Raw genomic sequence first — 23,145 nt, 5'->3', positions numbered from 1 at the left:
AGAATTACAAAGTACACTCCGGGACTACAAAAGAATTCAGTTAGAAAACATTAACAAAAAATAAATAAGAAAGAAAGCATTAACAGAAAGATCTCTGGAAACCTTGCAATATTTGAAAAATAAGGTACATACTTCAACGTTATCAATGGATCAAAGAAGAAAAGGAAAATCTGTAAGCATTTTTAACTGAATGAAAATGAAAAGATAACATATTAGACATAATGGGGGAATGTCATATTTGGGGATGTAAATAAAGCAATTTTTAGGGGAAATGTATAGCATGTGACACCTGTATTAGAAAATTAAAGTCTCAAAACAGTGACCTTAGGAAAGTAGAAAATCAAAGCCTAAGAAAATAAATAATAATGATCAAAGCAAAAATCAACAATAGAGAATATCAATAAAACCAAAACTTGATTCATTGAGAATTAACAAACATCTAGGAGACTGAACAGGAAAAACAGAGAAGAGACACAAATTATCAATATAAGGAATGACAGAGGTAGCATCACTACGGACTCTACAGATATCAAAAGAATAATAGTAGAATATTATAAATACTTTTAAGCCAATAAATTCAGCAAGTTATGAAAAACTGTACAAATTCCTTAAAAGATACAACTATGAAAATCTCAGGTACTCAAGAGGCTGAGGGCAGACAAACTGCAAGTTCCAGGCAGCCCAGGAAATTTATTGAGACCCTGTCTCAAAATAAAATAAAAAGAGCTGGAAGTACAGTGGTAGAACATTTGCCTAGCATGCCCAAGGCCCTGGGTTTAATTCCCAGTACCAAAAACAAAAACAAAGTATTTTAACATATTAAAAATGAAGGAAAAACCTAAGATTAATCTCAGTAGACATAGAGAAAGCATTTGGCAAAAATCCAACAACTACTTAAGATAAACACACAAACAAATACAAATCTCTCAGCAAATCAGGACTAGATGGATTTTATGAAAGCTTACAATGAACACCATACTTAATGGTGAAATACTGAATGCTCTCCCCCTAAAATTAAGAATGATACAAAGATGTCTGTTCTCACCACTTCTGTTCAAAATTATACCAGAGTTTCTAGCCAGTGTATCAAGTAGGAGAAAAAAATAAATAAACATGAGGTGAGCCAAAGGAAGATTAGGAGAAATAAGTGATCAATTCTTTTCAAACAAAAGCCTAAGAGAAGGGAACAATGAGAAAACAAAGAGACGCATCACCAGGAGAACTGACCCCACAATATGTCCAAGTAATGCAGGCAAACATATCAGCTTCCTATTCAAAAGCTACCAAAGTAAATAATTAGGTCATGAGATACTAATGAAGCCCTAAAGGCAAATCCTAAATAACTCACTGAAATGAACATTTTCAAATACTGGTTTTGTTAATTTCAACATTAATGTCTTCCCTAAAGTGAATAGAAAATTAGTATTTTTAAAAGCTATTGTTATTCTCTTACAGTTGGATTACAAAATTTTGTCTTATTTTTTCATAAAATAAAAAGTCTAGTATAAAAAATCTTTTAACACTTCTTTTTACAATTCCAGTCTAAGGTTATTTCATTAACGTTAAACGGGAATGTAGCTTCAATAGCTATAAAATCATGACTCAGAATCTCAAAGCTAGTATGTGCTTTTTTCACAAGGAAAGGAAACAGGCCAAAGGAGAAGCAACTTTTCAAGGCTTGTGAGAATGTCTGTCGCAATGGAGAAAGCTATACCAAAAATTGACATTAATCAGTGATGTGGCATTAGGAATGAAATTCAGTCTCTAGATCAGAATTTGCTGCACTTATAAAATAAAGGCATGACATCAGTTGCTCTCTAAATTGTTTCCATCTTCTTTGAAAGTCTCAGATTTTCTGATTCTAAACAAAAGCATAGGCTAATACAAAACAATGAGATAAATACCCTTCAAACTCAGAGAAAACTTAAACCCACTTTTACTTAAAGTTAAGCCAAATCAGGGTTTTGCTCTCTAGCTAGTGTAAATATTAATTTCAGTCATCTTTTTTACTTAATTCATAACGAGCTTAACTGTTAGAGAACTACCTTGCTCCCACTTCCATACCTTGTTTGAGCGTAATGACACTCGGCCTCCACAGCGTGCGCAGAACTTGGTTTGGCAATACGAACAGTTGTGGCCGCACCCATCGGCAAACTTGGTTTTGTGGCAGATCCCGCAGGTCGGGGCATCACCTTTCTGTTCTTGCTGTTGCTGTGATTCTTCTCCCATCTTCTTCACCTGCTCCTTGTACATTTCAAACTGCTGGTGCAGTTTTCTGAGGGAAACAAACAAGAAAAAATTGGTTTCCCTAACGAACTCCAAAAAAGAAATTTACCACAACCTATGGACATAATTTTATAAAAAAGAAGCATAGGAAGAATAAAATTTAAATATATGCTTACAGAATAATATTTTACATGGTACATTACATCATAAACATGTTGCAATTTGTTCTGCCTTCTGATATACATGCTAAAAACCAATTAATAAATTTATGGAGATATTTCTTTGGATAGGAACTCTACAGTTTCTATCTACCATTTGCAATATATTTTTGATCATATGCTCTAAAATATTTACAGTATCATTTTTCAACAGCTTAGCCTCAGAAATACCGGAAGGTCATCTGACTTATACAGTGAAGCCAAACCCTAAGGTCAAATCAATGAGACACGTTCTCAAGTGGAATGATCTGAAGAATGCAGGTAGCAGGGGAATACTAGATGAGTGCTCTCACTGTTTCCATCTACAACAGTCTCAATATAATCTGAGTATTTAAAAAACCACTGTGAAATATTAACAGCCTAGCAAATGGTGCTATGCAAAAAAAAGTGAAGCCTATTTTCACTTTAAAAATAAAACTGTAAGAAAATACATGTTCAAAAAAGCATATTATTGGCACTAATTGGTAGTAATACAATTTTTCATTTCTATTTCCTGTGTAAGAAAAATTTTAAATGTTTAAAAACTAAAATTAGTTCAACTCAACATTTAGAAAACTAAATAATGTCACTCTCATACTAGCACTAACAAAAGGATGAATACTCCATAAAATCACAACTTTCTTGAGCCCGTCAGAGAGTTGAGGCTCTAAAGGCAAATGATCTGAAATCCAAAAAGCAAGAGATCTCCCCAAGGAAAAACGGGATCCACTGACTGATTCATCTTTGCCAAGAACGTAGGAGAAGGAGGTGGCCATCATACTAAGTAGTAAAAGGAAATCAGTTAAAATTTCAACAAGATGTTAAACACTAAGGGTGCGCTATCATGATAGTTTGGAACTGCAAGTCCGAACACATTGCAATGACGTTTCTATAGGCCTCCACGGGGTGCTCAAGAGGAAGACTGGAATCAAGGCAGGAAAACAAAACCAAAAAAGGAGCCCTCCTTCGTGGGCGCACACTTGTGCAGATACAAAGGAGGCAACAAGTGGCTGCTGAGGTGCAGGCACAATTCCGCAGACTTTCTCCCCTAAAAAAGGCAAAAGCTTTGCCCCACAGGGAGAGAAGGTAAACTGTCATCTCCAGTCCAGAGGCAAAGAGCACTACCACTGAGAGGTTGATGAAGCAAACTCTCTTCCCACAAAACCATCTAAGGATCCTACCAAATACAAATCAGAGTCTTTTCATCACTAGCACATGGGACAAACCTCCTCCCCCAAACCAAGCAGGGAAAGGAGGCAGACTTGCTTCCCAGGATAGAGAGACAGTGAACTCCTAACAAGCCCCATTCTGAAGGCCCAGGTGCTCAGGGTACAGTCGCGTAGCTGGCAGGGTGGGGTAGGTGTCTGCCCCAGGTGGCACACGTTTTGGGCCTCATTTTTGGCAAAAGGACAATGATGTAGTAACAATTTACTCCATTTTAACATAACAAACATTGGAAGATTCGGGTACATGAGTATATAAATGTTACATCTGCAGTTTATTACCCTCTTAAAATGTTTTCTCATTTTTTTACTGAATGTGCTCCTTGCAACATTTGTAATGCTTTGTAAAGAATTCTTTTTAAAATATCATCACTAATACGCTTATTAGTATTTCCTTTACTCACATCAGTTAACTGTTATCATAATTTTATGGACCATAATAAATTGTAAATAATTTATGATTGTTTTAAACTATATTTGATGTTAAGCTAAGGTTTTTTATATGTGCGTCTGAACGCAGCAGCGTCTCCAGTCGCATGACTGCCTGCATACGGATTGTACTGAGTGGTTTCCACATGTGTCTCCATGACTGCAGCCGCTCAGTACAATCCTTGTGTAAGCCTCAGTGTGTAAGCAGTCACGCAGTACAGATGCTGCTGTGTTCAATCGCTGTGCTGACTGATGAGCCGGCCGGGGCCAGAGACAGAACTTGACCTGGTTCTGGTTCCCATAAATACACTCTTCTAGCTGTAAGATGTCATGGACATTTCACAGCATAATTACATTAAACTACATATTTAACATAATGGATAAATCTATGCAAAAATTATCTTAATTTTTCTCTATAGGTCATTTTAATTTTCTACTTTAAGTAACATTATAGGTTGCTGTATTTTTATTTAATAAATAAATAACTTTAAAAAATTATTTACATTTTTTCCTATACATCATTTTAATTTTCTATTTAAATAGGTTAACATATTCAGATATGTTGGAAGGTAACAAATTGAAGGACCGGCCCGAGCTGCATGAACTCTAGCTATTCTGCTGTAGGGGTATGTCAGAAAGGGAAGGCGGGAGGACAATAGAGAGCACTCCTTCCACTACCACAAGGCAAGCATCAGTAGCTTACTGCTAGGGAAAGCTTAAGGGCACAGTGAGACACTCTCCGAGCTATGGCACGGGTGTGTGGGAATGGTTGGCAGGGCAACTAAAACACTGAAACAACTTTTGGAACTTCAGCATCCATGTGAAGCACAATGTGCAGCCCTGTGCTTTTGAAGAATTTTACAACTCTATTGCACTAAAAATAATGATACCAACCACAAAAATCCAAATATATCTAAAATCTTAACTTGATTTGTGATTTAATCCCCCATACCAACAGCATGCTGTCCATTTCAAACCATGAATACAATCCAAAACCATGGCACACGGGGGGAAAGGAATAAATATTCCATCATCAGGAGACAAAACAATTCAATTAGACTAAGAACTACCACAGATGTTGGCATTATCATTCAGGACTTCAAAATGATTATTAAAGTAAAAGATACATAGACAAAAGTGAATAGCACGCATGAACAAATATGGAGTTAGGGTAGAAAATGCAAACAAAAAAGAATCAAACAGAAATTTGGAATAAAAAAATATGCATCAACAATGAAGAATTCCTTTGATGCGCTCAGGAGTCGACTCAAAAGAGCCCAAGAGGGCCAGAGATTTAGCTCAGTAGTGCCACGCCTGCCTCACAAGCACAAGGTCCTGAGTTTGATCCCCAGTACCAAAAAAAAAAAGAGCCCAAGAAAGGATCAATAAACTGGAGAATTAGTCAATAAAAATTATGCACAGTGAGCCTTTTGGCTGGAATCACCATCTTCCAGTAATCTGCCAAAACGAAGAGCACAAAGAGAAAAAGAACCCAGTACATGCTCTCCAGGCCTTTTATAAAACCTGGGATTTCCTTTGGCCACATATATGGTAATCTACAACAAGGGTGATAATGTAGACATCAGGGAGTGGGTACTAGTCAGGAAGAAATGCCACACAAATGTCACCAAGGCAAAACTGGAAGAGTCTACATGTTACCCAGCATGCTGTTGGCATTGATGGAAACAAGTTACAAGCAAGATGCTTGCCAAGAGTCTCAATGTGTTTATTGAGTATAGTAAGTCTAAGACTGAACAACAGTTACTCCATCTCTGTAATAGGGCCCCAACTTTCTGCTTCTGTTACAGATCACCAGGTAGACATCAAGTTCCAGGGATGTGCTTGTTGTTGTGCCAGGAAGGTCTGTTGTGTGCATAGTGTTCTGTCATGCTTGCCCAACTCCATATCTGAATATGTTATCTTAAGGACAATCTGTAAAAGGTCTGTTTTATCTCTCTCTTCCGCTTTTGTATTTCTGCTTGCCAACTTCCCCTGAGACCCCCTATAAAAACAGCATCAGACTCTGAGCCAGTTGCCTCTCTAAGCTACTTTGCTTTGGGAGTGCCATCTGGCCAGACTAATAAAGGTCTGTTTTACTTTCCATCTGGTCTGGTGTGTTCCTTCCCGGTGTTCTTCGCTGCAGTCAGCTCCTCGGAGCATTTGGTAAGGCCCTCGGTCTTACAGTAAGCACTCTAAGAGTCAAGGCAGCTGACTGAAATGCATCAAGGAAAATGGTCAGAGAAAAATGGAAGCCAAAGAGGAAGGTACCTGGCTCCAACTAAAGCGCTATCTGCCCTGCCCAGAGAAGCGCACTTTGTGAGACCCAATGGAAGGAGCCTGAGTTGCTGGAATCTTTCCTATAGATTCGTGGCAGTAGCTCTAGTTGTTGAGCACCTAATTATTAAGTTAAGGTGTTCTAAGCCCTGTTTAAAAATAAAAATGTATCCTGAATTATAAGGATGGTTTTCTTAATTGAAGAGATGTGTGGTGCTCTTACCTCAGAGAAATGAATACTTGGAGCAGATTCTCATTTTATCTAGTTAGTTGTGTCAGGTCTTTACTGTTTGGTGTTTTTCTTGCTGAAATATGTGAGGTATTGTGCAGGTGGATAACCAAATGGGCAAATATTTATACTGGCTTGAAGATGGCAAAAAGATGTATCAAGATGGATGGTGATGCATGGCATTACAATTAAATAAATAAATTATTTAAAGAAAAAAATAAAAATAAAAATTATCCACAGTGAAACAGAAAGAATAAAAAGGAGTAGTGAAACATTTCAATAGAAGATCCAAGAGTTACCCTGATACACGAAATTGGAGAAATAAACAAATACAAGAAATATTTGAAGAAATAAAGACCAAAATATTTCCAAAACTAAGGAAAAATAACCAGATACAAGCACCTCAGAGAATGCTTTGCAGAACTGATATCAAAAACACACATACACGCTCACACATACACACACACATATATACCTCTAGACACTTTATAATCAAACTGCTAAAACCAAAAGAGAGCAGGAAAAGAAATATCAGGTAAAATACACTAAAAACTGTAAAAGGAGAAAAAGTTATTATAAATGATGAAATTCATCAAGATGTAACCATTATAAATATACAGGCACTCAGGCCGGGGATTTAGCTCAGTGGTTTCGCCGCCTGCTGTGCAACCGCAAGGACCCGAGTTCGATCCCCGGTACCAAAAAAAATTATATATATATATATATATATATATATATATACACAGGCACCCAAAACTGGACCACTGAAATACATAAAGCAAATACTAACAAACCTGAAGAATGAGTCAGACTACAATACAGTGAGAATAAGGGCTTTGACACTACTTTCCTATCAATCATCCAGAAGAAAAATCCATTAAGAAACAATGGACTTGAACTACACATTAGACCAAATGGACATGACAGACATGTACACAGTATTCCATGCCACAGTGACAGAATATACCTTCTTCTCAAGTGCTCACAGAACACTGTCCAGAGGAGACGATATTTTAAGCCCAAAAAACAAGTCTTAATAAATTTAAGAAAATTAAAATCATATCAAAACATTTTTCCAAACATAACGGTATTAAACTAGAAATCTATGAGAAACTTTAGAAAATTCATAAATATGTGAAAGTTAAATAGCATGCTCCTGAACAACCAGTGAGTCCAGGAAGAAACTAAAAAGGAAAAAATTTTTTGAACCTGAGATAGAAATGGAAACACAACATAACAGAACTTAGGGGATGCACCAAGTTCTAAGTGGAAAGTTTGGTGACAAGTGCCTACATCTAAAGAGAAGAGCTCCTAGCCAGGTATGGGCACACACCTGTAATCCCAGCACTCTACAAGGTATACACTACAGTGATTTTAGTTAATAATGATATATTATGCTTTGAAAATCATTGACAGTAGATTTTAAGTGTTCTCACAAAAAAACCCCAAAATGCTAAGTACTGATATAATTAGCTCAGGATGTTCACACACAGCTTTCCTGGACTTGCAATGGGTTACATACCAATAAACTCACCATAAGTTGAAAACATCCCCATCAAGATGCATTTGCTGTACCTAAACCCTGAACACCACCCCTTAGCAGTGCAACACCCTGTGCAGCACTGGGCCACATCCTCATGATCACATGTGATTTGGAGCGGGACTCACTTTCCCAGCGTCATGGGGCTAGTGCACCACACAACACTAGCCTGGAAAAGGGCAAAGTTAAAAATTCAAATAATGGTTGCTACTGAATGCATACCACAAAAGAGTCAAGAAACTGCAGGTCAAACTATCCTAAGTTGGGGACTATCTGTATTTCAAAATATCATACTGTACAAGATAAATATCTATAATTTTTGTCATTTTCTTCAAATGAAAAGATCACTAAAGTTGATAAACTGCTAACTAGAATACTTACAAAGATCCATATTACCTACAGCATGAATCACAGTGAAGCCATTACTACAAACCTCACAGTCAATCTAAATCAAACTTAAAAGGACATAAGGGAAAACTACAAATAACTCTAACCCCATACAGTCTATTATATACATTAGAAAGACCACTTCCTTGAAAAACAGAATCTAGCCAAGTCACTCAAGAAGAAATAGCCTGAATAATCCTATAGCTATTAAATAAATTTAAGTCACAGCTTTAAAATCTTCCAAATGTAAAACTTTGGTTTTTGATAGTTTCACTGGTAAATTCTAATTCAAGGAAGAAATAATACCAATTCTACCTAATCTCTTCCAGAAAATGGATGGAACTTTCCAACTAATTTCATAAGGGATTATTCTGATACCAAAACCAAATAGAGATACTACAAGAAAGGAAAATTATAGGCCAATATTCCTCATGAGCAAGTGCAAAAATCCTCAACACAATCTTAGCAAGCCAAACCCAGAAATGTGTTAAAGGAAACAGGCAATGTTTATGTTGGTTCTAAATTCTAAATTCAAGCAATATAGTTCATTATATGAAGTAAGGGGGAAACAAAAAAATGCTAAGAAAGCTCTTAACATGGCTTCTCAGCAAACTAGGAATACTTACAAATTTCCTTAACATAATAAAGGGATCTCTGAAAATAAGTATTAAAGGAAGATGTCCTTTCTCACAAATTCTAATTATTAATGCATTAGCCAACATATTAAGGCCCCAAAAATAAATTAAAAGACATGCAGATAAGAAAGGAAAAAAATTGGGCTGGGGATTTAGCTCAGTGGTTTTGCCGCCTGCTGCGCAAGCACAAGGACCCGAGTTCGATCCCTGGTACCAAAAAAAAAGGAAAAAAATAGAAAACTGTGTGCACTTGGTATAACTGTGAATATAAAATATCTCAAACTACAAAAAATTGCTTACAACAAATAAATGAGTTTACCAAGGTTACAGAACTTAATGTCAATATATATAAAAATGTATATACTAACAATAAGCAATTGGAAATCAAAACTAGGAAAGGATGAGATGCAGATTTGAAAGAATATGAACAGACTTCCTAAGGTGAAAAGTAGAAAACATTAAGAAAGAATCAAAAGTGGCCTAAATATACTAAATTCATTGATTGTGAGGGTTAGTATCACTAAGATTGCAATTCTCTCCAAATTGATCCAAAGCCAATAACAATAAAAATCCTGACATAATTTTAGAGAAACAGAAATTGAAAAATCTAAAATGTGTATGTGTGGTGGGTTGACTAATGGTCAACTTGTAACACCCAGCTGAACTGAATCAGTGTAGTCTGGGCGTGGAGGATCCACGTGAGGACTGTTACCAATAGCCATAAAAAGAGAAGTGGAGGGGAAGATCTTGCCCTGTTGATTTTTTTTAGAAGCTTGCTGGGGATGGTTTCCCTGATGCAAACTTGCCTGTTCTCATAGGAAGAGGAGATCAGGGGCTTGCTGTCACTGGGAATGGCTGCTGTTTTCATCAGGGGAGCTCTGATCTTCACCATGAGCATCACCTCCTGGCTCCAATGTGGATCCCTCAGCTTGGTGGCTCAAATCCTTCATCTCACCGGCGTAGTTTTTCTGGCTTCCACCACTGGCTTTTGGGCCTTTCAGGTGCAGATCCTCAATACGCACAAGCATGAGACATTGCCATGGGCTCTAGGCCACTGGATGGACTCGAGGAGGACACTGCCTTGGACTCTAAGCCTTTAGCTGGACTTGTGTGGGACATTTCTGGGATCCAAGCCCTGAGCTGAATCCTTTGGGCCTCTAGTGTGCAGTTAAACTCTTGTACTCCTTTACATTTGACTTTTTGGGTAATTATTATAAACTAATCTTAAAAGTTATGCATCCTATATTTAATGTATTATTCCCTTGCCAAATCCTGCTGACTACAACAATATGGAAAAGCAAAATCCAAGAATAGACAAAACAATTTTTTAAAAGGAGGAGAAAGTTGAAGGACTCATACTACCTGATTTTAGGACTTACTACATGAGTAAAAGGTATCATACTCAAATCAACATAGCATTAGCAAATGATACAGACTTATGCCAACAGGGTACAACATCGTCCAGAAATAGTCCAATACTTAAGAGATCGAAACACTAAACCGGCTGGAAGAGAAGTTAGGTAGAACTCTTGAAGACAGTGGCATAGGAAAGGATTTCATGAACAAAACCTCAGTTGAACATGAACGAACACAAAGAATCAACAAGTGGGATCTCTTCTTATTAAAAAGCTTCTGCTCAGCAAGAGAAACCACCATTAGTGTGAAGAGACAACCCACAATGTGGGAAAAAATTTTTACCAGCTGTTTCTCAGACAAAGGTCTACTATCCAGAATATATAGAGATCCTTAATTTTCTTACATGGGTACCACAGTAAATCTATAGGAAAATAGGCTTTTGCACAGGGGAAACTCTTGTATAAAAAGAGCAGTTGAATATCCACGTGTAAAAAAACTTACCAATGAACATCAACTGCAACCTCACACTTCATATAAAAACCTCAGAATGAATCACAGAACTAAACATAATGACTAAAGCTGAAGTTTCCAGAAAAAAAATTGAAGATAATCATTGTAACCTCAAGCTAAACAGACATGTTAAGGCAAAGATTTCTTTAGTAAGATGTGAAAAATACAAACCAGAAAGCAGTCATCAACAATATATAAATGAATACAAATGGCTATGTTTTAGTCAAAGTCTATTCTTGAATACTGAAATTTGAATTTCATGTCATTTCTACATTCATAAAACATCATTTTAAAAAACTTTTTTCAACCATTTAAAAATGTAAAAAAAACCTTACTCATCAGTTACATACAAAAACAAACAGTGACACAACTGTGGCTTGTGTGTCATAGTTTTCCCACTTTTATACGGTATATTTTCATTTACATGACATTCTGAAAAAAGGCAAAATTATATCGTTGACTTTAGGGGCTGGAGTAGAGTGAGGGGATTAACTGCAAATGGGTATTAGGAACTTTTGGTGGTAAAGAAAATATTCTGTGCCTTGATTATAGTGGTAGATACAGAACTGTATATGTTTGTCACAACTCAGGTAAATATTTCAAAGGGGTGGTTTATCGAAAATAAATTATACTTCAAAACACAACTTTCAAAACAGTTCATTTCTAAGTGCTGAAGTCAGCCAATAAATAAAAAACCAGAACTCTAGGAGTCCTTACATCTACTTAATTACAAGCGCATACTTCCATTTTTACAACTAATAGGAATCACAACTGTGCCAGTTTTGTTAACTTTTTCTGTAGTTTCAGGTAGCCCACTGTTTTTCCATGATGATCGCCCACCCACCGGGTTTAAATGAGTATCTATCTGCTAACACAAAACAAGCACCTACTACAGGAGGTCCAGGCCATAAATTACATTTTCAGAATTACCAGAATGGGCACAATTTTAAGGGATCTTTGAATGTGCTCTGCATCCAAGCTTCTCCCCCAGAGAATCATTCCTCCTTATGGGAAATGTAACGTTTCTATAGCACCCTGTGGATATATTTCATATTTCCAGAATACCGCTCAATAAACGGATGAACACTATTGAGAGAAAGAACAAGAAGGCAGAAAAAGGAAAACGAGAAAGACCAATGCTTTGTTTCAGTTCTGAAGGAACCATGGCACTAAGACAAGTTACCAGAGCACTCTGGGAAAAAAACCAGAATTAAATCAAGTGAACTGCACTGAAATACAGGGATTGTGCCTCAAGATAAGTGGAATTCCCATTTCACACATGAGAGACCAGTAGAATCAGAAGCAGAGCTAGGAAAAGTGCTATTTGTATTGCAAAGTGCTACATTAAACCACTCAAAATACATAAGAACTGTGATGGGATTGTAGGGACTGCAGCACAATTAAGGCTGCAGGACAGAATCAAATGGTCCTAGTCATCAGGAGAAGAGAGATGGAGAAAGCTACAGCCCAGATAGGGGCTCACTACAACAGTCTGAAATAATAACTAAGACTTTTAAAGAGATTTTACGTACTTGTCCTACCAGTCCTATAAAATGAGACACCACTAGACAAACTGGTCAGGCAGATTCAGAAGCTAAACTATACACTTTGGCAAAAGAAGCATATCTTCCCTTCCCATTTATAAACAACCAAAAGTCCCTCTCTGCTTGCTCTCCTCTAGCATTCTTCAACTCAATCTCATCTAGATTTCAGCCCATTTCATAATTTTTACTCCATGTACCTAAAAATGAATGGAAAATTTTTACTGCTCATCTCACTTGAGTTCCAACAATGCTTGAAATTCTCCATCACCACTCTTTGCTGAGTACAGGCTTTCACAGTATTCACTTTCTCTCCTGGTTTTCTTCCTCTCTCTGTGGCCTTCACTTTCTTTAAAGGTCAACACTCAAGTCCCCTTTATATTACACAGTGTTTCCTTAGGCAGACTTATCCATACCTAAGGCTTTTACTTCACCTGTATTTAAGTGAGCTATAAACAAGATGCTCTGCCCAGACTTCTGAGTTTCAATACTCAATTGTCTACTTAGCCCCTCTATTTGGATTTCTCAAAGCCACCTCAAATTCAGGATAGCGAATCTAAACTCAATTTCCTACGCAAACCAGAGTCCCTTCCAGTGTTCTATATTTCAGTAAATGGTGCTATCATTCAATTATGCGGGCCTAAAATCTAGAATTATTCTGGAAATATCTGCCTCAAATGCACAAATTACATATCACTAAGTCATTTCAATTTTACCTCCTATGTGTGTCTGAATCCTTCCACTTCTCTCCATATTTACTGTTGATATTATAGGCTTTGATGCTATCAATTCCCACTTAATCCAGAGAATATTACCCTGGATGAGATATTCACATCCATACTTCTTCCCTTAAATCTATTCTATACCCCACAAGAAAAAATGTCTTTCCCAAAAAATATTTATGATCTCACTGCTGACTGTGCGAAAGAAGAGGAAAAATCTTATGAGGGCCTACCAAGCCTTAAATTTACAGTCATGCACTGCATCCCAGAGCTCTGGTCAGTTATAGGTTGCGTACACAACAGTGGCCCAGAACATCACAGTACAGCTCAGTTGTATAGTAGGCTATACAGCTGAGGTCTGTGTAAGTAAACTCTATGGTTTTTGCACAATGATGGAGTCACCTACAATGCATTTCTGACAACATATCCCCATTGTTAAATAACACGGGATTGTATAGGGGCACATCCACACCTTCAACCTCAGTTTTTCACTATTTGTTTTGCCTCATCTGGAGCCATCCTGGTTTTCTTTCAATCCTTTAAATTCACTCTGGTGCATCACCTTGCAGGGTCTTCATATTTTCTATGTGCTCTTGCCTCTGCCTAGAAAAGACTGTTATGTACACCTTTCTTCTCCCTCCACCTTTAAACCTTAGGTACCCAGAATAGAATTGATCATAAACTTGAAAGCATGGGTTCATGTTTGGTTCTTTTTTTAGCTGTTTGGTTTTTGGTACTGGGGATTGAACCCAGGGCCTCTGACTTGAGCTACATGTCCTCAATCATTTTCCCTCCTTGAGACAGGGTCTTACTAAGTCATTAAGTGCACAGACTAGGTTCAAACTTGCTGTCCTCCTGACTCAGCCTCCCAGAATGCTGGCTTACAGGCATGTACTGCTACACCGTTCCTATTTTAATTAACAATTTTCTTCTCTGATTTTTATTTCTCCTCCCTCAAGTAACCAGTCTTGTAGATTTATAAAAATAAGATTGTGCCATTGACTTATCTACTTATTTTTATTACTCAACTTCACATTTTATATGTTATAATCTATATAGCTACTGCACATACTCTTTACCTTGTATCAGGGAGATGGTTACTCTTATTATTAGTATTCCTAGCCTACAGACAAGTTATCTGGCTCATTGTCACACAGCTGATAAGTGGTGGAAGTCAGATCCAAAATTAGTGTAGCTACAGAGCCCATGCTCCTCACCACTGCAGGTTTTAAATCTAGTTCACACATGGGCCGGGGATTTAGCTCAGTGGTTCCGCCACCTTCCTCGCAAGCACAAGGATCCGAGTTCAATCCCCAGTACCAAAAAAAAAATCTAGTTCACACACTGCAAAGGCTGTAAAAGCACATTTAACTAAAATAAAATCACATTTGATTCAGCCAGTTTTATTTAAACTGTCACAGGACCAGGGGTTTGGCTCAGTGGTTCCACCGCCTGTCTTGCAGGCACAGGGTCCTGAGTTCGATCACTAGTACCAAAAAAAAAATAAAAACCCAATTATTTAAGCCGTCACTTTATAATATTTCTAAAATGACATATTTGTAAACTCATAAAATTTCCTCTAGAGTATACATCCATGACTATAAAGCACATCTTCAAGTTCACCAAATATTATGTGATCAAAACATACAATGAATGTTTAAATTTAAAAATTTTATAGTAAAAGACACAATACCATTAATCCCTCTGAAAATATTCCCCCTTACTTCAAACACACTTATCCCACTGTTCTTGCCACTTTTTGAAGCAGTTCTCAGTCCTCTTTCCTGGGTGTCTTTATGGGACGTGAGCAAAAATACAGTGCCGGCTGCTCTCGAGTGCCTCCAGTGGAAAGGCAGGCTTGCATAACATATGGTGTGTCTCCATCTGCCTTATTCACCACCTTTGGCATGGTGTGATTTCTGGCTCTTCTGCAAAGTCAGAGTGACCATGAAAGGTAAATATTTCTAATTAATTGAGGACATCATGGCAGTCAGGACAGTACACTCAGGAAAGAGGACTTCCACAACTGCTTTAAAAGTGAAAAGAGGGGCCGGGGATTTAGCTCAGTGGTTTTGCGGCCTGCTGCACAAGCACAAGCACAAGGACCCGAGTTCAATCCCTGGTACCCTCCCAAAAAAAAAGTGAAATGAAGGATAGGATAAGTGTGTTTGAAGCAAAGAGGAGTATTTTGGGGGTACTAATAACAACGTGTCTTTTACTGCAATAATTTTTTTAAATTTATACATTCACCATATTTTTCAATTACCCCACATACCCCTAAAACTGCTCCCCCAGATAACCCACTCAGCACACCGACAAGTGGGCATGAAGGTTCCAGTTTCCACTTGTCCTTGTGATTATTCAAGTTTTTCCAATTTTTGCAGGCTTGTCAGTTCATGTTTTTCTAATGAAATTCAGCCAAGTGGACTGTCCCTCCTATGAACTACTCATATTCTTTACCCAATACTTGGGGTTGGATTTCCTATATTTTTCCTCCTGATTTGCAGGAATACCCTATGTAGGCTATATGATAATTTTCTATAAGTTAAACACAGGAACTATCTTCTCCCACTCTGTCAACTGTTAACTTTGCACACGGCATCCTTTACTGAACAGAAATCTTTAATTCTGAGATAGTCAATACACTGATTTCTCTTTTCATCATTTCTGATTTTTAGTGGCTGGCTATAAAAAAAATACTTACCCTTAAGTCAGTCACAAAAATTCTACAGTATCTTCTAAGAGCTTTATAATTTTGCCTGTCACAGTTACGCTTTTAATCGATCTGAAGTTTATTTTTATATGTGATTTGATATAGGGATTTAATTTCAATTTTCTCTATATAGGGACTCTATTTTCCTAGCATCATTTATTAAATAGTTCACCCTTTCTTCCACTCTACTTCTGATATCAATTTATCATATATTAAGATCCCACATGTATACTGTTTATAGATTCTGAATTCTGTTTCACTGGTATTTGTGTCTTTTTCCTACTCTAGAACAACACTGATACAACTAAACTCAAATACAATGAAAGGTCCACAAGATCTTAAATACATAAACTTGAATATGTAACTTTCAGGTAATATCAGTGACAGGTCAGCAAACGTCTCTGTAAAGGCCCAAGAGTAAGTGTTTCAGGCCTTGTGGGCCACAGGATCTCTGCACAGTTTCTCAGTCCTGCCACTGAGATATGAGGATAGCCATCAACGATACACAAATAAATAGGCTTGATGATATTCCAATGAAATTTTGACAAAAGTACGGGCCAGGCAGGGTTTTAGCCATGGGACATATTTTGGAAATCACTGGTGTAGATGAAAGTCAAAGATACACTCCCAATACTTAATCTAAAACTTTTATTACAAATAAATATTTAGCACACAGACATTGATTTAGAAGAATTGCCTTTCACTTTCTTATCTCATAGAGCCAGGGATTTAGTTCAGTGGTTCTGCCGCCTGCCTTGCAAGCGCAAGGACCAGAGTTCAATCCCCGGTACCAAAAAAAAAAAAAAAGAGTACTTTCTTATCTCATAATACTATTTGATACAAATTTTTCATGTGTATCTCCTACACCAATGTCTCCATCATCACTAAAGCAACTCATTGAATTCAGTGTTTTCCAGAGTAAATTTTCTTTATATCTGAATTCTGTGGGATTATGGATCTTTTCAAATCATGTTTGCTGCTATCACTGGAAATTTTATTCTCAACCATATAACTTTCCTTTCACATTCCACCGATCTTGAAGTGTATTCTCACAATCTCTACAAACATCAGTTACCTTACTACTAGAAAGAATTATACGGACTCAAAATAGGCAAATTCTCGCTCTTAGAGGGATGACATAAAGGAAAGACCCATATGTTCTAGTATAAACAGAGATTTGGGCTTTGTAATTTATTTTGGTATCTGGCAAAACGATTCTGTCTCTGCTTTTCTTTATAAAAAACTGTTTTACTATTTATGAAAGTTTTTCTTCCATATAAATACTATAGTCCTTTTATCCAACCTCCTTGAAAATCACAGGGATCCTCAAAAATCCTAGGATTTATTGAAATTGCATTATATTTATAGATTAATATTAAAATAAATAACATCTTTGCAACTCTGAGTCCTCCTTTCTACGAAAATAGTGTCTCCATTTATTGCCAACACTCAAAAAACAGGAACCACCTTACACCAACACTGCCTTGATTACTGTAGCTTTGGAAGAAGTCTTAAAATTAGGTACTAAATGTCTTCCTACACTGTTTTTGCTTTTGTTTTTAACTTTTCTGGGTCCTTTGTACTCCTACATAACTTTTAAATTTCAATATCCAGTTCTTCATTTATAGCAAGTATACACAGACCTGAAGTTTTATATATACCTTGTGTTTTCTAATCCTGCTAAATTCAAGTACAAGTTCTAGGGACTCCTAGAGATTTCTTAGTATTTTCTCTGTAGATGATCATTTCATCTTCATATAAAGATTTTGCTCGTGCCGTGCCAATCCTATCCTAGTTGTGTCATTTTATTGCCAGACTATTTTGGTGGGGGCTAGGTTTCAAAGTTTAATGGACATACAGATAAAGAGTAAGCATATTTGCCCTTGTTCCCCACCTTAAGGAGAAAGCATTGTCTCTTCTCCATTTATATAAGGTGTTCTCGCTGCAAGTATGGAGTACATGTCTTTAATCTGTTGAGAAGGTTCTGTTCTACTTCTAGTCTCCTGATAGCTTTTACCATGAACAGCTGTAGAATTTAGTCCAATACTTTTTCTCCAACTAGTGGCAGGATCATATGGCTTTTTCCTTTCCTCTGTTTAAATCATGACTTTTGGGGGTGGATCTTCCAATGCTGAACCAACACTGCCATCCCTATAACAAAACCACTTTCTACATCCTGCCAGATCTGACTTCTAAGAGTTTGTTTTGTTAAACAAATTTCTATCTATGTTCACACTTTTTTCTTCTATTATCTTTATCCAGTTTTAGGATTAGCACAATGTTGAGTTCCTAAAATGAGGGGAGAGGTGTTCCTTCTTTTTTCTGCTTTAAATGTTTGATATAATTTATCAGTTAAAATGTTTATGAGCCTGCTGTTGTCATACAGGTAGGTTTTCAAGCCAGGAACATACTTTCTTTAATAGGTGCTACTCAAATTTTATATTTCCTCCAGAGTTAGTTTCATTAATTTGTCTTCCAAGTTACTTCTTAGAAGTTGTTGAATTTATTTCAAAAAAGATTTTTGTAATATGCTTTCTATATCCTTTTAAATTCTGTAAAATCTGTGATAATGTCTCCTAGATCTTGATATTGTAATTTAAAAAATGTATAACTGATATTGTGTAACAGGAAGAAAAAGTCTAAAAGACCAGGGGAATTGGGAGGGGTAGGGGAAGGGGAAAAAGGGAAAGGAAAAAATATGAGAAGAGGAAAAAAATGGAAACAAGGTCTTTGCAAATGGGGAAGGGTGGAGGGGGTGAAGGGAGGGCAAGGGAAGGGGAAAAAAATAAGAACCAAGAGACTCATGTAATGGTACAAGATCCCAATGATGAATGTAACTGTATTTTATACCTAAAATGCACCAATAAAGTTAATGGGGAAAAAAAATAGACTAACATTGAAAAGAAAAAAAGAAACAAGAACCACCTATAATGGCTTTACAGGTAATTTTTTTAACTCAAATGTTTCTGTGTGATTTGCAACCCACCCCAAGGAGTACATGGACAGAACTGTATTTCAATTTAACTGGCTTCCTTTGTACTGTAATTGCTTATACTTTTCTTTTAGGAAAGCGCCTATAGATTTCACCAGATTATTAAAGGAATCCATTTTTTTAAGTATAAGGACCACTACAAGATATTTCAATATTCATATATAGCTTAAGAAAAAAGAAGCAAGTTCCTCAACAATTTCATGAAGTTAATAGAACCATGATACTTTCTGCTTTCCCCTTACATAGCTCATTATTCTCCTTGCACTTCAATACCACTTCTTCTAGAAGATATTCCATAATATCCTTGATTAGCTCTAATTTCTTCAGTAAATATTTTCAAAGTATTTACCACAGCTGTATCTTTCTTTGGCTAAGGATTATTTCCCATACTATCTGAGCCAACTTAGTTTTGACATTACAAGTTATGGAATTAAGCATGACATGGCTGAGAAATATTACAAAACTATCACAAATGAATCAGATGTTTCATCCTGATTCATCTGAAAAAAATATTTTAGAAGTATTGCAAAAAATAACCACATTTAAAAGCTCATATCTGAATTTATGTGAAGCTCTTTAGCAATATTAATCTTTTCTCTTTAATACATATCTTACATATCTTAATGAAATGGCTTTGTTTCTCTGTCTTATTACATCCCCATAAAAAATATCCAAATGGTAATTAAACTAAGGTCATTTTCATCAAAAAAATATATATAATCACTCGATATAGAATCTCTGAAACTGAAATTAATATTCCATTTGCAATATAAAATAATCCTGATGTTAGAGCCTGAGATTAAAAATAAGTAGAAGTACTGTACTTGAAGCTTGTTACTGGATCTAGGGAGTGATTCATTCTCAATATACAGATACCCTACATCACTCCAAGGAGAAAGCTGTCTCATTGCTTCTTGAAGAAAATTATTTAACAAATGATTTTTTAAAGTGGTAACAGAAAAATCCTTTTGACTCCACTATAAATATTCTACTTTCAACTGCCATCTCCTTAATCAAAGATAAATACTTCTTTGAAACAGACATTACGGAGTAAAATACTTTTACAAAATGCTCTCTAGATAAAAAACCATAGGTTCTTACTCTAAAAAAACACAAAAGAAAAACTCTCTGATCACATTTTTTACATTTTCTACAATTTGTGTGACCTTAAAGAATTATACTTAACCTCAATGGCAGAGTTAACTGTGTGCCTGAACAATTTCATGATGCACAAAGGAGATCCAATTGTGCCACTTCTCTTACTCTACCTTTTTTCCCTTTAGACCAGATGTAGGGGCACCAAGACATCAAACAGTAGGGTGTGCATAACAAACAGCACATATAGCATTATCATATAAATAAATGAGAAACTAGACAGATAGACTCTGACTTAGTAACTAGGTTTATTATTTTAAAATATTTTAGGTAGCTAAAATACTTTACTTTCACAGATAACTACATTATTCTCCTCCAAAATAACTGAAAAAATAATGGCATCAGAATGTATGTATATAGCAGCATTACTAATAGCCAGAAAATTAAAAACAAGGCCAAATGTCCACCAAAAAATAAATAAAATGTAGTATATTCACATACTAGAGTACCACTTCACAACAGCAATGAAATACAACTACATGCAATCATATAAATGAATCACACAAATATTGTGTCATGAAAAATAAGACAGAACCAAAGAATACATATGGTATGAGTTCATTTGTGCAAAGTCTAAATAAAAATAGACAAAATAATGATGCCAGATAGAAAATAGTGTGCATAAAAGTCCCCCTTGCAATCGGGCATGGTGGTGCAGGCCAGTAATCCCAGCACTTGAGAAGCTGAGGCTAAAAGTCACCCTGCAGATGGGAGACAGTCTTCCCCGGAAATGCACATGAGGAGATCCTAAGGGCTGGCTATGTTCAGTTTCTTCATTTTAGTGCTGCTTTCCAGATACTTTCACGGTCCAACAATTCGACGAAGTGTAGTTTCAGTTGTGCACTTTTCATTAAATGCATTTTGTATTAATAAAGACTTACTTAGCAATATTTTTGCTACCTTTACAAATTTTTCTAAATAGTATTTTCTAAGTAATTCATCTCCTATAATTTTTATTTATTTATCCTTGTCTTGACCCATAGACAATTTAAGATGGTTCCAAGGTATGTAACAAATGCAGTCAATTTGAGATTATTCACACGGAAAACTGTATTGTACCTGGAAATCTATATGGACGAGAATTGCCTTTATCATTTCAAAACTCCTTCTCAACTGCTTTGACTAGTCAAACACCAATAAATACAGAGATTACAGGAAAATATCTTTGTCCATATCAACCTCAAACCTCAAAAAAGGTAGAAATAACAAGTGGAATTTTAAAATTAAAACTAAAGTAATAATATTCTCAAAGTTCCTCCAATTTCCATCACTCTTTGTTTTCCTAAACCATGAGAGCAACACTTTTGTGGATCCGTTTGTTCTCTCCTTAAATTATAACAGCCTGCACTGTGTATTTTTAAATTTCATCTCTGATCCTAGATTCGACTCTATGGAAAGTTAGTAAATACAGCCCAGGAATCATGGTGATATACTGTGTTACCAGCAAAGATCCAAGTAGTCTTCTAAAGACATCCTCCTAAGCAATTCTCTATCATTTGAAATCTACAGTCTACCAGAAAAACACATGAAAGAAAAACTGCCCTGCACTCATAACAGAAAAGATTACAATAATCATTTTAACAATTAGCACAAAAATAAATAAATAAATTTTTAAATAAAACAATTAGCACTTCTGTAAAAGTTCCAAAATGCTGCTTCTCAGATTCATGTTACACAACTAAAAAGACACAAACCATTTTCCCTGGGCTGTTGGGAAATTGCTCCATCAAAAGACCTTAAAAAGAAAGGTCGTAAGAATCCTCCAGAAGCACATGATCTTTGGAAAAAATAAAACAGCTAATCACTGGCTCTTGGATACAACTAATGACAAAATAAGGTAAAGTACCTCTTCCCAAGATAAAAAAGAGGACTGATTTTCTGAAATTTCTACTCCTTTTTAAGATTGCTTTCTTTAGTGTTAATCTTATTTATTATTGTACTATAACATGATCAAAGGTTTCTCAGTATGTTTTCACATATTTTCATTATTATCATTCTTAATCTCCTTTAGTCTTTAATTACCACTAAATAGAAGGCAAAATTCTCCCATAATCCCACAGACAAAATTTAATAGTTGTTCCTTTTCACACTACAAATAGCCAATCCCTTTAACCTGGGGCATTTCTGTATTTGGATTGTCTTTACATTACTAACCCTCACCCATAGTCTCATTTATCATAATAGAAGTAACAGTACCAGGGATGGGATTAATATTGGAACTATCCTTGTTGCAATAGCTATCTTTTGACAAATCTTATTTTGGGCATCCTAAAATTTCCATCTCAGAAAATAAATGCGAATGAAATCTATAATAACTATAGTTGATGCTACTAGCAATCATTATATAGAGGTTGCCTCCTTTTCTGAGCTCATGTTAAAAGCCCTGTGACAAGTCTGGGTCAGTGTGCAGTAAGCAATAAACTATGTCACTTCTGTCTTGTGCAATTAAATGTGAGTTAAATTTTTTTAATCTGTTAATAGATTAAAAAGAAAAAGAATCAACTTTTTTCTAATGTTTCAGGTCAATGTGAAAATAAACTGGTATATTTTCCAAATTATATTTCATAATCTAATGAAATGTTAAATGAAAACAGGATTCAGTGGTTAAATAAACTTAATAAACAGCATATGTTCTAATATCCTTGTAGGATATTTAGACTCTCAGAATTATTACAATAAAGAAACCTGCTTAATTTTTTTAAAGAAGGCAAGGTTTTTGGGGGGTTTTGGGGGGGTTTTTTGGTACCGGGGATCTAACTCTGGTCCTTGTGCTTGCAGGGCAGGTGGTGGAACCACTGGGCTAAATCCCCGGCCCATTGCTTAACTTCTTTAAAAATAACCTTTCCAAAACTATTTGGCCAAAGATTGAATTTCTGAGTTAATACCTCTTAATGCCTTCTAGAAATTCTGTTAAAAAAAAAACACTCTGGAATACATTACATTATTGGAGAAAGATATTTTACTGAGCAAATATGCTTTATTTACATTGTTTACTCTAAAACTGGGAACTACCTCT

At 36.0% G+C, this 23,145-nt stretch overlaps 1 protein-coding gene across 42 annotated transcripts in view; it reads right to left on the bottom strand.

Annotated features, from left to right (window-relative positions):
• Rims2 (regulating synaptic membrane exocytosis 2) overlaps window positions 1-23,145 on the bottom strand; it is a 536,290-nt gene that overhangs the window by 424,735 nt on the left and 88,410 nt on the right. For all 42 annotated transcript variants that reach the window (XM_021262784.2, XM_021262794.2, XM_021262785.2 and 39 more), the window contains one exon: window positions 2,065-2,275. In XM_021262784.2, coding sequence (XP_021118443.1) covers window positions 2,065-2,275 — 211 coding nt within the window. The remainder of the gene's footprint in view (window positions 1-2,064; window positions 2,276-23,145) is intronic.

Source organism: Heterocephalus glaber, unplaced genomic scaffold (genome assembly GCF_053883595.1).
Source record: "Heterocephalus glaber isolate CG9 unplaced genomic scaffold, H.glaber_assembly_v1.0 deba00001556, whole genome shotgun sequence".
In the NCBI taxonomy this organism is placed as follows: domain Eukaryota; kingdom Metazoa; phylum Chordata; class Mammalia; order Rodentia; family Bathyergidae; genus Heterocephalus; species Heterocephalus glaber.
Note: the sequence above shows the minus strand (reverse complement) of the source record. Positions and strands in the feature narration are given on the sequence as shown.